The 15,535-nt window shown below is 37.3% G+C and overlaps 1 protein-coding gene across 7 annotated transcripts in view; it reads right to left on the minus strand.

The window, feature by feature from the left end:
- Nucleotides 1-15,535, minus strand: part of Spt20 (transcription factor Spt20 homolog) — a 444,696-nt gene that overhangs the window by 385,381 nt on the left and 43,780 nt on the right. For all 7 annotated transcript variants that reach the window (XM_090405995.1, XM_090405992.1, XM_090405994.1 and 4 more), the window contains exon 4: nucleotides 2,119-2,185. In XM_090405995.1, the coding sequence (XP_090262121.1) occupies nucleotides 2,119-2,185 (67 nt within the window). The remainder of the gene's footprint in view (nucleotides 1-2,118; nucleotides 2,186-15,535) is intronic.

Consider the following 15,535-nt stretch of genomic DNA (forward strand, 5'->3'; position numbering starts at 1 on the left):
GGCACGGGCAAGCATGTTTTTCCTCCTGGAAACTCGGGTTTTTCGTCCTGTAAACTCAAGAAAATCGACCGTAGAACCCACATTATTTCAGACATTAAATATATTGTGTTAGGGTTAGGGACCACGAGATGGCGGCACACTTGAGCCGTCTCTCTTCACTGCATACCGCTTAATTAGTGATAGCCTTGGGCCATCTGTCTCTGATTGGGTACCAGTGGAGATTGAACTGCCCAGTCAGTCTCCAAAAGTTAGATAGGGCTAAATGGCCTCGCCTACTCCCGTATACGGGAATAAAAAGGCGTTAGCTGATTTAGCTGATTTATCATCTCCAATTCCTTTTACATCATCTTTTCCTCTGCTTCTAAGCCTTTTCAACAGCCACTAGAACATTTGGTCACTTTGAAGATATTTTACCAACATCTTACAATAACTTGTACACATAGCTTTCTTAGATTTTACTTTTTCTCTATATTCTATCTCAGGACATTTGCTTACTTGGAAAAATTTAACATAATATCATCTTTTCCGGAACTCTCTTCAATGATCATTAAGATTCAATTTTTCCATCTATGCAAGCATCGCAACATTTTCTTTGGATTTCGCCATGGAGTCTTCAAAGTTTGAGTCTTGTTTGAAGAGCAGTTTTTTCTTACAATATGTGTATAACACATTTATTGTTCAATGAAATCTGTTGCCTTTTGTTACATTTTCTTTTCAACATTATATTCACCACATAAATCATATAACATGATAATATCACAAAGCTATATATAGCTTCCAGGATATATTCTCAAACTTTCTTTCATTAGCAATCCAAAATAAAATTGTTTTTAGCTTTTTAGCAACTGCAAAGATTTCTCAATATTAATAAACCTAACAGAGACTAATAAAAGAGATGTCAAAAGTTAAAAATAAATAAATAAATAATAAAAGTAGAAAATTACTGGAAATTTAACCTCTGAAAGCAAAAGAATTTTTCTTGTTTTTTTCTTAAATTTTCTTATATATTTTTATTTTCAATATAATATTTACTTTCATCATGATAAAAACTAAATGTTATCACTTTCTATTTCAAATCACCTTTATAGACATCATCATCATAACACTAATTACGGGTGTAGATCATATTAGTCTGTTCCGGTCTCATTATTCATCCAATATCCTTTTTTGAGGTCTACCCTGTTCTCTTTCCAATTGGCTTATATTTTAATATTTGTTTAGGATGTTGGGTGCTGGCCATTCGGTTTACATGTTCAATTTTTGTTTATAATTGTTTAGTTTTTCTTCTATTGATTTTGTTTTTAGTTCTTTTAAAATGTCTTCATTCCTTTTTTGATCTAATAATGTGTATTTTGCAGTTCTTCTCATAAATCTCATTTCACTTGTTTTTATTCTTTATCTTGTTTGTTTATTGCCCAAATTTCACTGCCATATAATAATGTGGGTACTGCTAAAGTATTGTATATTTCCAAGCGTGTTTCTTTTTGTACTATATTTGGGTTGAGTTCTGTTTATCAGACCTATAGTCTGTAAAATTTTTGAAGTTTTTAATTTTATGTCTTTTTCTGCTTCATATGATATTTCACATCCAAGATAACTGAAAGTATTTATCTGTTCAATTATTTTATTATTAATATCTTTTTGCTTCTAACTGGAGTTTGTCCACAAAATGCCATTGTTTTAGTTTTATCTATGGAAATTTTCATTTCAAACTGTTCTACTATAAAGTTTAAATTATAAATTATAGACATGCATCCCAAACCAATGTGAATATACTACTATTGACACTAACACAGTCAATAATATTTTTCTTATTTCTTATGTTTTCCCCACATAAATGAATGTGCAACTTTATGATGGAATATGGAGTTAGTAATAACCAATGTTCTAAACAGAAATCTAGCAGATATGTGACCTTATTATTAACTTTATTTTTATCTACCTTTTTTTTTAACCCAATGTATTAATGTGGTATAGATTTTTTTTAAAAAAATTCAATTTAACTGAATTACTAAATAGTAATCAAATATAGTTTGGTCCAACATACTTTCTCAAAATAATAACAATAAATAAATAAATAAAATAAATATGGAACAAAAAAATTACTATTGCATTTACCTTATTGCTTGTCATTGTAGAACAATTAAACAAGTATAACTCTGTTAGTTTATGCTGAAGAGATTTCCTAAATAAAGTCAAAATTTCAGAAAAATTGCATTAATAAAAACAGTATTCTTTTCAATAAAATAAAAATTATACATAATCAGCAAAATTACTTAATCAAATATAATAGTATTTTATCAGATATATTTATAAGCAAACTTTCATATGTGGACTATAGATTGAAATTTGCAAAATTAAAAACATAAAATTTGAAAACATGAATCAAACCATGGAGACTAAGAGTGGGAAACTGAAGAAAACAAATTGTGTAATTCAGAGTTAGGAGAGCATGTGACAAAGCTGTATGCAAAGATAAGAAAATAAGAACTCCATGGTGGAAACAAGTTACCTTACTGCTTCTTTTCATGGATAGCTTCTCAAAAGAAGCTGTCCAAGAAAAGAAGAAATCATCAAAAAATGTTCTTGGATAGTAGGCTAGCATGTAGTTTATAAAAAGTAGCTAAGCAAAGGCCATGAGAAGATTTTGAAAAAAAGAGAGAAAATAAATATCATGAAGGTTTTCAAGTCTATTGAAATAATGTTTACAAACGGAAGAAAGAATACTAAAAAAGGAATTAGATATGATAAAGGTGATATAAATGTTGAAGATATGCTCCATGTCTTTAGTAGTTACTTAGAAAAATTATTAAACACAATACTAAATAATACAAATTGGTACAAAATATCCAAAAGTAATGCAATTAGGAGATATATCAATTCTTGAGGGAATAGAATAAGCTATCAGAAATCTCAAATGTGGAAAGCTAGTTCAGATAAAATTAAACCTGAAATATGAATTATTATTCTATGGATATTTACATGAAGTCTCAGAAGTTGCAGAACTTCCCAGGCTGATTTCTAGGATTATTATAATCACTGCCATATGACTCCACATAAATTCCTTTCTCCCTGATACTGCTGCATGTTTGTTCATTCTCCAAGTCAAGACTACATGGTCATTTTCACCAACCGGGAGTAAAGATGACAACTCGGTTACAATCAGATCCTCTGCTGCTAGGACTAAATCAAAAATTCTTAAATGGCATGTTACTGCATATTGTCTAAGACATTTGTCCTCCTGAATTTAAGTCATTCTGTTCCCTTACCATATGATATTTCTTCTCCCAATTTATACTGCTGTAATTAAAATCTGCTATAATGATCACTTGTCTGTGTTCCACGATGTTGGAGGCTTAATGGATTTTTTACAACACTCAAAAAGAATTAAAATAGAATTTAATACTTCCTATATTTCGTCCTAGTCACTAGGACATCTACGGGGATTACAAAAACAAATAATGTAACATATACACAAATAACAAACAATACTAAGCCCAACCACATGGGTGACACTAAAGTCCTATCTAGGTAGAGCGCCCTCTAAGGGCAGTAGTAGGTGGCCTGGAATGTAAGGTGGGAACTCTGGTGATGAGTGTTTCCCAAATCTTCGGAAGCTTGATGCAACCATATTTATTGAGATTTGGTTGGTTTTTGAGAGCTGCTGCTGCTTCTAAGAAAAGTCTCTCTTTCTTGAATTTGCTGTGGTGGAGCATGGTGGTTTTGTTCCATGATACCCTGTGGGTGGTGTCCAAAACATGGTCAGCCAAGCCTGAATGGCCATAGTTGTGTTTGAAGATGTAAGACTTGTGTTCCTCTAGACGGATGGATGCTGATCTGCCTGTCTGTCCAAAGTACGCCAGCTTACAGGAACAGGGTACTTTGTAAACTCCAGGCAGAGAGAGAGAGAGGAGGGAGCTGATCTTTCATAGAACGGATAAGGGTACTGTTTTAGTATCTTGGCTATTTTTTCAGATGTGCCATGGATGTAGGGTATGGTGATGGCATTTTTAAAATCTTGTTGACGAGAAGGACGGGGAATGGGGGAGGAGTTGATTATTTTTTTGATACTGTGATCGCTGTAGCCATTGGAGAGGAAAGTGCTATGTATGTGGTTAAGCTCAGTAGTGAGGGCGGTTCCACTGGAACAAAGATTGTGGGCTCTCTTGGTAAGAGTTTTAATAATGCCATATTGTTGAGAGGGGTGGTGGTGGGAGAGTTTGTGAATGTATCTGCCTGTGTGTGTGGGTTTTCTGTATACGGTGAAGGTAAGTGTATCATTAGGCAGGCGTGTGACTAAGGTGTCTAGGAAGGGTAAACAATTGTTCTTTTCCTTTTCCATAGTGAACTGGATTCTTGGATGTAGACTATTGAGATGACTGAGGAAGGAGTCTAACGTGTCTGGGCCATGAGGCCAAATAGAGAACACATCATCTACATATCTTAGCCAGATAGAAGGTTTGAGTGGGGCTGAGTCTATGGCTCGTTTTTCGAAATCTTCCATATAGAAATTGGCAAGGGGGGGTGAGAGGGGGGAACCCATGGCAGTTCCCTCTATCTGCTTGTAGATTTTGTTGTTCCAAGAGAAATACCCAAAGTTAATGGCAAAGGAAAAGAGATCTAAGATGCCAGAAGGAAAAACGTTTTCTAAGAGAGATAAGGTGTCAATTAAGGGAATATTGGTAAACAAAGAGGAGATATCAAAGCTTACCAATATGTCTGTCTTCTTCAAGGTTAAATTTTCTGTGAGGGCTTTAAAGTGGGTCGAGTTTTTTATATAGGAAGGGGACCTTCCGGTGAGGGGGATCAGAGAGTTGGCCAGCTGTTTAGATAGTCTACAGCAAGGTGCATTGGTAGCATCTACTCAGGCCTATAGTAGTTGCTACCAATGCTACTCTTCCTCAGCTTCGATACAGCATTTGGCACGGCCAATTAATTCGTTATTCGAGTTTTTGTCCGTTTTTGGGATACTGTTAAGGGTCGCGGTTACTGGTGCTTGAACGTTTTCAACTGTGTCATATCGCTTTCCTTTCAAATGAAGTTGGGGAAAAAGAAAGAAGTCACAGGGTGCTAAAACAGGTGAATACGGTGAGTGATCCAACACACAAACTTGGTTTTTGCTCAGAAACTGTCTCACAATGTTCGAATAATGAGATGGTGCATTATCGTGCAAAAGTGAAACGGAGCTTTTTTTTTTGTGTTGGGCCCATATACGAGAGGTTGGCTGGTCAACCTATAGTACTTTAGTACCGTATATGGGTAGTGGGATGGGAAAGGAGAAACTTGTTGACATTCGATTTAAAAGCCTGTATATTGTATTCCTTGGGAAATACATCAACGGGAAGACTGTTCCACAGTTCAGCAGTAGCAGAGATGAAGGAGGAGGAAAAGAAACTTGTTCTGTGGGTTTCAAGGTGTACTATGAAGGGATGTTGGGAGGTGGCTGTATGTGTTCCAATGGGTTTAGTACAGAGTGGGGGAATTATTGATGCTGTTTCAGATGAGCATTTTCCTTGAAAATATTTATAGACCATACAAATTGCAGAGACTAAATGTCTATGTGAAGGTGGGGGAAGTGAGTTGGTAAGAGATGGATCATTTATCAGTCCAATTGCTCTCCTCTGTATTGAGTCAAACATTTTGAGGGAGCTTTTAGGAGCCCCCACTCCAAATGTGAGAACAGTATTCGATAGCTGGCGGATTTGTGATTTGTATAAGATTAACAGCCATTTTGAAGTGAAGTAACGTCTTGAGTGAAAGAGAAAGCCTAGTTTTTTGGAAGATGAGGATGTAATGGTTGTGATGTGTTTATGCCAGGAGAGGCCTGATGTCATGCTAATTCCGAGAAGATTTCATCTTGTCTGGGAATATGAGTGTTATCAAAAATAATACTGGGGGAAAATGGTTCTTTTTTGTGGGAAATAAGACAGAACTGGGTTTTACTAGCGTTGAAGTTGATGAGGTTATCTGAGCCCCATCGGAGGATATCTTGGAAGTCCGAATTAAGGAAAGATGGGGTTGATGTTCTGTGGGTTGAAGTGAGTTGTGTAGGGTAAGGTTTATCAAATGAAAGGGAGGAGTGCAATGTGCTATCATCTGCAAAACTGTGTATTGGGTTGGAGGTCAACTGAAGTAGGTCATTGATGTTCTCACCGACCCAGAAGGAAGAGGGTCGGTGAGAACTGAACCTTGTGGGACCCCAGCATTAGTTTGATGGTGGGGAGGATAGGGAGCCATCTTCCATCACACATAGTGTGCGTCCAGACAGAAAGCTGGCAATCCATCTGCAGAAGCCCTGAGACAGTTCAAATGATGGAAGTTTGCTTAGTAAGCCTTTGTGCCAGACCCAGTCAAAGGCTTTAGAGATATCAAGTGCAACTACTTGGGATTCGTCAAATTTTTCCATGACATATGTGCAGAGATGGTTGATGTATGAAAGCAGTCACCTGTTGATTGGCATTGACAGAATCCGTACTGGTGGTCGCTTAATAGCAAGGTACCTTCAAGGTAGAGTAGGAGTTGAGAATTGATGGTTTTCTCCATCACTTTAGATAGGATTGAGGCGAGTGAGATAGGGCGGTAGTTAGACGGCAGTGATTTGTCACCCTTTTTGGGAATGGGTTGAATATAGGCCAATTTCCAGGCTTTGGGATAAGAGAGTAGTAAGAGAGTGGAATAAGAGAATGTGTACAGACAGCATAGGATAGGAGTCAGTTCTGCTGCACAAACCTTCAGGACAATTGGAGGAATGCCATCAGGGCCAGGAGCTTGTTTTGTGTCTAATTTTGACAACAGGTTTATGATCTCTTTCTGGCAATAGGATACTACAGGGAATATTGTATGTTGGGCAGTTGGAATGACTGGGGGGCATTTGTCATTGTCAGTTATGCATGCATTGGAGGCAAAGTGTGAAACCAGGAGATTAGCTTTTTCTGTGGGTGATGTTGCAATTGAGCCATCTGGGTATGATAGGGGTGGAAGTAGTGTAGGGGAAAAGTTGCAACCAACTGCTTTAGCAAGAGACCAAAAGGCATAGCTGCTGGTAGGACAGGCTGAAAGTTTCCTGCTTCTTGCCCGTTCAAATTCTGTTTTAGAATCATTGATAATTTTTTTGCATCTGTTTCGGGCTTCAGTATAGGCATTAAAAGAGGATGGAGTTCTTAATTTGAGCCAGTTGTGGTATGTCTGATTTTTCATTTCACATCTTTTGGAGAACCAAGGTTTGGATAGGGGATGGCATTTCAGAGAAATGTGGGGAATATATGTTTTCATGTCAGTGAGGATTACTTTGGTGATATGTTCGGTGCATATGTTTGGATTGGAAGATTGCAAACAATAGTCCAACCATGGGAATGAAACATAGTAGTCTCGGAGGCTGTCCCATTTGGCACTTTATAATGCCAAACTACTCTTGTGCAGGTGTGACTGTGCAAGCGTTGTTGTATGGGACAGGAGATGAGCACTAGGTTGTGGTCAGAATTACACAGGGGGGGGTCACTACATTTACTGTATATTTGGAAGGGTCATTGGTAAGGAATAGATCTAGGGTCTTTGGGGAGCTGCCTGCATCACAATATTCATGCCGTACGCAATGGATTCTCGCTATCAATCACTTCAAAACTTCGAGATAAACTCACCATTGACCGTTTGGCCAGGCAGAACGAATTCTTTGTGGATAATGCCCTTGGAATCGTAGAATTCTACGATTCAGCAAATCAGCATTGTCTTTACTTTTGACTTCTCCAAGCGACTTTTTTTTCGGATGCCCCTCTTCTGGTGGTCTCCATTCAGCACTCTGGCAGTTTGTTTCAGGCTCATACTCAAAACACCACGTTTCATCACCAGTAACGATTCAAGAAAGTATCAAGGAAGTCTAAGTCCTTACAAGCGGTTTTAATGAGGTCCTTGCAGTGTTCAATTCGATACATTTTTGGTCTCGGTTGTTGGTCAACTTGTGTGGGGAATAAATCGCGAATTCAATTTACGAAGGTCCAAACTCTTGGTCAAAATGTTATGCACAGTTGATTTTGGAATCCCCAATTAATCTTCAATCAATCTTACGGACGATTTCAGGTTTTCTTTGATGAAATCACGAGCTTTTTGTATGTTAACTTTGCTCAGTCCAGTGTTTGGACAGCTCGGCTTTTCGTCGTCCTCAAGCATCTCACGACCACTTTGAAATCACTTAAGCCACTCGTAAACTTGAATTCCTGGTGATCAGTCAGTTTTCATATGGTGGATAGCCATTTTTACTTCTTCAAGTAGGATAGATGGTATTTCAAAATTTTCATCTAGTATTGGAGCTTCCTCAAGGGCTCACTCTAGTGAGTATGGGAATGGCAAACCCGAGGTACCTGATGCTGGACCATGCCTTACTTCATGTAATGCAAGTCTGTTATATTATCTATAGACTGGTCCCTATCTTCTTTCTTTATACTTCCTCTCTTCTTCTTGTTCCTTCCCCCCAATGCTATTAGAGTAATTTGAAGGCTAGGGGTGAATCTTTTCTATTTACTTTATTTTCTACCTTTAGTAGTGAGAGGAGTAGTCTATTTTAAGCAGTGGGAGTCTGCTGCTCTCCCAGGTTTGAAACCATATCATAATGGTTTCTGAGAAAGGCAACAGGAAACCACCTCAGTATTATTTCCAAGAAATATGGTGAACTCGGCAAATTTAGTTTCCACAACTGGCAAAAATGGGGTCTATCGGCAAACGATGGATGTCATGGCCGGCAGAAGAAATGAGGCTTCTCAGGTCGTTAACCTACGAAATCCTCAAATGGACAATGAGGATTGGATCCCAAGTATTGAGGAAAATGGGAAGAAAATAAGACATCCAAGAGAGAATGAGATAGAAACTATACATGTTGCAACTTGGAATGTAAGAACAATGTTAAGAGCTGGTAAATTAGAGAACTTGAAGAAAGAAATGGAGAGGAATAAATTGGATGTGGTTGGTCTAAGTGAAGTCAGATGGAAAGATATAGGAGATTTTGAAAGTGATGGTTATAGAATTATATATTCCTGTAGAACACGGGGGGAAAAATGGAGTAGCATTTGTTTTGAATGAAAAGGTTAAAAATTCAGTAGAAAAAATAATATATAAAAGTGACAGGGTGATTATGATTAAACTGAAAGCAAAGCCTGTGGATATAATGATTATACAGATATATATGCCCACAAGTGACCATGATGAAAATGAAGCAGAAGAGATATATATAATCAAATAGAAGAGATAATGGAAGAAGAACTAAAAGTGTACCATCTGGATGGGAGACTGGAATGCAGTGGTAGGTGAAAAGGTAGAGAAGGGAATAACAGGAATATATGGCCTTGGAAAAAGGAATGAGAGAGGTGAAAGACTTATAGAGTTTTGTAAAAGACACAAACTAATCATTGGTAATACTTGGTTTAAACTTCCAAAGAGAAGAAGATATACATGGAAAATGCCAGGTGATATCACAAAATACCAGATTCATTATATGTTAATACAAAACAAGTACAGAAACAGTGTAAAAAGGATATCAACATATCCAGGAGCTGATATTGACTCAGACCATAATTTGCTTGTTATGGAATTAAGAATACGATATAAGAAAATAAACAAAGGCAAAACCTAGAAAAACTCCAAAGGAGATGCGGGTAGGAAATTCAGAGAAGAACTGGAAAATAAAATAAGGAACAAAGAGAATATATCTGAAGAAACTATGGATGTTAATGCAAAATGGAATCAACTGAAAAACTTGATTTTATGTTGGAGGTTTAATGGATTTTTTACAACACTCAAAAAGAATTAAAATAGAATTTAATACTTCCTATATTTCGTCCTAGTCACTAGGACATCTACGAGGATTACAAAAACAATTAATGTAACATGTACACAAAAACTTACAATACTAAGCCCAACCACGTGGGTGACACTAAAGTCCTATCTAGGTGGAGCGCCCTCTAAGGGCGGTAGTAGGTGGCCTGGAATGTTAGGTGGGACCTCTGGTGATGAGTGTTTCCCAAATCTTCGGAAGCTTAATACAACCATATTTATTAAGATTTGGTTGGTTACTGAGAGCTGCTGCTGCTTCTAAGAAAAGTCTCTCTTTCTTGAATTTGCTGTGGTGGAGCATGGTGGTTTTCTTCCATGATATTCTGTGGGTGGTGTCCAAAACATGGTCAGCCAAGCCTGAATGGCCATAGTTGTATTTAATGATGTACGACTTGTGTTCCTCCAGGTGGATGGATGCTGATCTGCCTGTCTATCCAAAGTACGCAAGCTTACAGGAACAGGGTACTTTATAAACTCCAGGCAGAGAGAGAGGAGGGAGCTGATCTCTCGTAGAATGGATAAGGGTAGCAGGTTTGCGGTAGGGCTCATATGCTGTGTGTAGGTTATACTTTTTTAGTATCTTGGCTATTTTTTCTGAAGTGCCATGGATGTAGGGTATGGTGAAGGCATTTTTAAATTCTTGTTGACGAGAGGGATAGGGAATGGAGGAGGAATTGATTATTTTTTTGATACTGTGTTCGCTATAGCCATTGGAGAGGAAAGTTCTGTGTGTGTGGTTAAGCTCAGTAGTGAGGGGGGTTCCACTGGAACAAAGATTGTGGGCTCTCTTGGTAAGAGTTTTAATGATGCCATATTGTTGCGAGGGGTGGTGGTGGGAGAGTTTGTGAATGTATCTGCCTGTGTGTGTGGGTTTTCTGTATACAGTGTGGGCTTAGAAAAAGTTCCTCTAGTTGGCGACTAGATTTGAATGCCTTTCGTCGTGCGGTCAAGCCCTGTAGAGTACAAACGCCACTTCTACTGAGCTACACAGGCTCTCCTAATCAATTCCTCCCCCATTCCCCGTCCCTCTCGTCAACAAGAATTTAAAAATGCCATCACCATACCCTACATCCGTGGCACTTCGGAAAAAATAGCCATTCTACGAAAGATCAGCTCCCTCCTCTCTCTCTGCCTGGAGTTTACAAAGTACCCTGTTCCTGTAAGCTTGCGTACTTTGGATAGACAGGCAGATCAGCATCCATCCGCCTGGAGGAACACAAGTCTTACATCTTCAAACACAACTATGGCCATTCAGGCTTGGCTGACCATGTTTTGGACACCACCCACAGAGTATCATGGAAGAAAACCACCATGCTCCACCACAGCAAATTCAAGAAAGAGAGACTTTTCTTAGAAGCAGCAGCAGCTCTCAGTAACCAACCAAATCTTAATAAATATGGTTGCATCAAGTTTCCGAAGATTTGGGAAACACTCATCACCAGAGGTCCCACCTTACATTCCAGGCCACCTACTACCGCCCTTAGAGGGTGCTCCACCTAGATAGGACTTTAGTGTCACCCACGTGGTTGGGCTTAGTATTGTAAGTTTTTGTGTGCATGTTACATTAATTGTTTTTGTAATCCCTGTAGATGTCCTAGTGACTAGGACGAAATATAGGAAGTATTAAATTCTATTTTAATTCTTTTTGAGTGTTGTAAAAAATCCATTAAACCTCCAACATAATGTCCTCACAGCACTTAAGCCTCTACACATGAAAAACTTGATATATGAAACAGCTGCTGAAGAGATAGGTTTTGTGAAAGGTAAAAGAATTAAAAAGCCATGGATTACAAATGAAATGATAAGAAAAATGGAAGAAAGAAGAAGATGGAAAAATGTAAAGACTGAAGAGGGAAGAAGAAAATACAAAGTATTAAATAATGAACTGAGAAGAGAAACTGATAAAGCAAGAGAGGAATGGTTAAAAACAGAATGTAAAGAAATTGAAGAAATGGAAAAAAGGGGCGATATGATAAAATGTTTGAAAAAGCAAAAGAAATTACAAATATTAAAAAAGCATAAGAAATTTGCCATTAGAAAATAAGCAAGGAAAACTGATTTATGATATTGAAATAGAGGATGAAAGATGGAAGGAATACATCGAAGAACTTTAGGTAAAAAATTAAAGAGGAACAAAATCAAATTGGAAGAGCAAAATGAAATCTCAACAGAAGAAAGAGGTCCTGAAATACTAAAGAGAGAAGTAGAAACAACAATTAAGGAATTAAAAAGTGGAAAGATGGAAGCAATGGATGGAATACCTAGTGAAATCCTAAAACAACTGGAGAAGAAAGGTATAACAGAAACATGGAAACTCTGCAACCTTATTTACAAAACAGGAGTATGGTCTAAAGATTTCACAGAGAGTATTCTTATACCAATTTAAAAGAAAAGCAATCCTGCTAAGTGCAGTGACTACAGAACTATAAACATACTCACACATGCCTCCAAAGTACTGCTAAGAATATTAAATCAAAGATTGTATAATAGAGTGGAGTATTTTCTGAGGGATGATCAATATAGATTTAGAAAAGACAGAGGAACCAGAGATGCAATTGGAATAATCAGGACCATATGCGAAAGGAATATACAAGTAAATAAAGAAGTTTATATTTGTTTCATCGATCTTGAAAAAGCATTTGACAAGGTGAAATGGGAAAATCTGATGTAAATATTACGCAAAATAGGTTTAGATTGGAGAGACCGAAGGTCATCATCATAAAATTCCTGCCATGTACCCTCAAGGAGTGTACAGGATATGACAGTACTACATTAAATAATTACATCATTACTAACTTCCTATCTACAATTTTCCTCCAAATCAGTCTGTTACTTGTCAAGACTCCAACATTATCAGATCTTATATTTCTATTGTCTAAGGCACTTTGTACCGTATCAATCCACCTATATCTTGTTCTTCCTCTGGGTCGTTTTCCTGCCAACCTGGCAGAGAACACTTGTTTTGTTAATCTTTCCTCTCCCATTTTATTTAAGGACCATACCACCTGAGATTAGCTCTGCTAACGCATTCCTGGATGTTGACAATGTCAAGTTCTTTCCTAATATTCTCGTTTTTAATATGATATTGCCATTGATGCCATCTGTTCACGCCTCTAATCTTTCTCAGGACTCTCATATCTGCGGTCTCTAGTCTTTGGTCAAGTATTTTACTTCTGACCCAGCTCTCAGATCCATAAGTTAAAACTGGTTTGAACACTGCCTTGTATACAGCTATTTAGTGTTCCAACTAATTTCTCTCTTATTCCATATGAATTTATTCAGCTGACTGCCTACCATACCAGCTTTGTTGATTCTGTTGTCTATTTCCATATTTAATTTACCATCTTCACTAAAAATCGTGCCTAAGTAGCTGAAATGTTTTACTTGTTCCACAGGTTCTCCATTCACAACACAGTTGACATTTTCAATGATTCTGCCTATTTTCATTGTCTTTGTCTTTTTATTGCTGACCTTCATACCATATCTATTACAACAGCTATTCAATTTAGTCAGAGAATCTTGCAAACTTGTAGTGGGTTTATTTAGAAATATAACATCGTCTGCATAAAGCAAAGAGTTGACATTAACATCTCCAATTTTGATATCAGGTTTAATACCACTTTCCTTCATAATATGATCCATATAGATAATGAATAACAGAGGGGATAATGTATATCCTTGTCTCACACCAGATTTAACATTAAACCATCTTCATGTACTTCCTTCAATTTTAACTGCTGACTTACAACTCAAATAAAGACTAAGTATTGCTTGATATAATGCCCCATTGACACCATATAACTGTAGCGTATTGAATAGCTTCTCTCTTGGCACCTTGTCATATGCCTTTTCCAAATCGACAAAACTTAAATACAGATCTTTGTTATATCCCCATACTTTCTCGACTATTTGTCATAAAGTGAAGATCTGATCCTGACAGCCTCTATTCAGCCTGAATCCAGCTTGTTCTTCACCAAGCTTTTCTTCCACAATTCTTCTCAACCATTTCTCAAGTATACTTGCATAGATCTTGCCAAGAACACTCAGTAGGGAAATACCTCTGCAATTCTCACATTCAGTTTTATTTCCCTTTTTATATATGGTTACTATGAGAGCTCTACTCCAATCATCGGGAATTCGTCCCTCTGTCCAGGCTTTCTGAACTATGCAGTGCAGCCACTGTAAGACTTTTATACCACCATACTTCAGCTCCTGCTACTTCTGCTGCCTTTCCACATTTCAAGCCTTTGATGGCTTTTTCTACTTCAAATATGGATATGTATTCCAGACTGCATGCCTGGTCAGTGTTTTTTTATCACTGTGCTGTCATCACTGCTTGTTTCATTTAGCAGTTTTTCAAAGTAATTACTCCATACTTCAAGGATATCTTTTTCTCCTGTTTTCATGTCACCTTTATCATCTCTAACTCCTTTTACAACACTCTTTCCTCCATTCCTAAGCTTCTTCAACAACCTCCAGAATATTTTGCAACCTTCTTGATATTTATTTTCTATATTCTTGCCAAAGTCCTCCCATGACTTTTGTTTAGCTAGTTTTACACACTGTTTAGCTTTCTTACATTTGTCTCTGTATTCTTTAAGAGTAAATGCTGACTTATATGCCAGGAACTTTTGATATGCTTTCTTCTTTTCCTTCACTGCCTCTTTAACTTCCAGTGTCCACCAGGGAGTTCTGATTTTTTTATCCTTGCACACAACCTCACCACATGCCTCTCTAGCAGAATCAATCAATGTTTTCTTCAGAGTTTGCCACTGAATCTCCAAGGTTTGATTCCTGTTCTCAAACTCTTTCATTTTTTCTTCAATAATCTTTGTGTATTTTAGTCTACAGTTCACATTTGAGAGCTGCTCAACTTTTATTCGCTTTAAAACTTTCTTACATGTTATTCTTTTCAATATGAAATTCAATTTTATCCTGCTCAAGACTAAATAGTGATCACTTCCAATTTCAAATACTCTGTACAATATGGTGTCTTGCACCAGGGGAAAAACATCACTATCAAGAATAACATAGTCAATGAGACTTTTCTTATTCCTAGCCTCTTCTCTCCATGTGAATTTGTGCACATTTTTATGTTGGAACATGGTGTTAGTAATAACCAGTCCATGTCCTGAGCAGGAATCCAACAGATATTTGCCATTATTATTAGCTTTGCTCTTTTCTCCAAATTTTCCCAAAATATTTTTGTATGTCTCACAATCATTTCCTACTCTACTATTTAGATCCCCAACAAGGACCAACTTTTCCTTTTTCATTGTGTCAGTTGCTTTTTCTAAAGCGTCAAAAAATTCCTCCACTACATTAGACGAACCTTCTGTGGGACCATAGGCACAAATAAGTCTCATTGTGCAGTTCCCCATTCTCATATTTGCCCACATTACTCTACTTGAGACTGACTGCCATTCAAGAAGATTAGCCTCGTATTTTGTGTTGAATACTATGGCTACTCCTTCTTTTCCTTGATTGTCATTGCCTGAATATAACATTTTGTATTTATTGCTCAGAAAGATCTCACCAGTTTTGGTCTTTTTTGTTTCAGTCACCCCTATTATGTCGATCTGGTACTTATCTAATTCCTGAGCTAGCTCCATTTCTTTGCCATTCAGGCTTCTTATGTTGATAGTACTGATCTTTAACTCTGGTGATGTTGAGTTGGGGTTTGTTTTCAGATTTGTTCTAGTAGCTGACGTTTCGC

Source organism: Typopeltis vanoorti, chromosome 16 (assembly GCF_054136105.1).
Source record: "Typopeltis vanoorti isolate ZY-2024b chromosome 16, IOZ_Tvanoo_1.0, whole genome shotgun sequence".
Classification (NCBI taxonomy): Eukaryota; Metazoa; Arthropoda; class Arachnida; order Uropygi; family Thelyphonidae; genus Typopeltis; species Typopeltis vanoorti.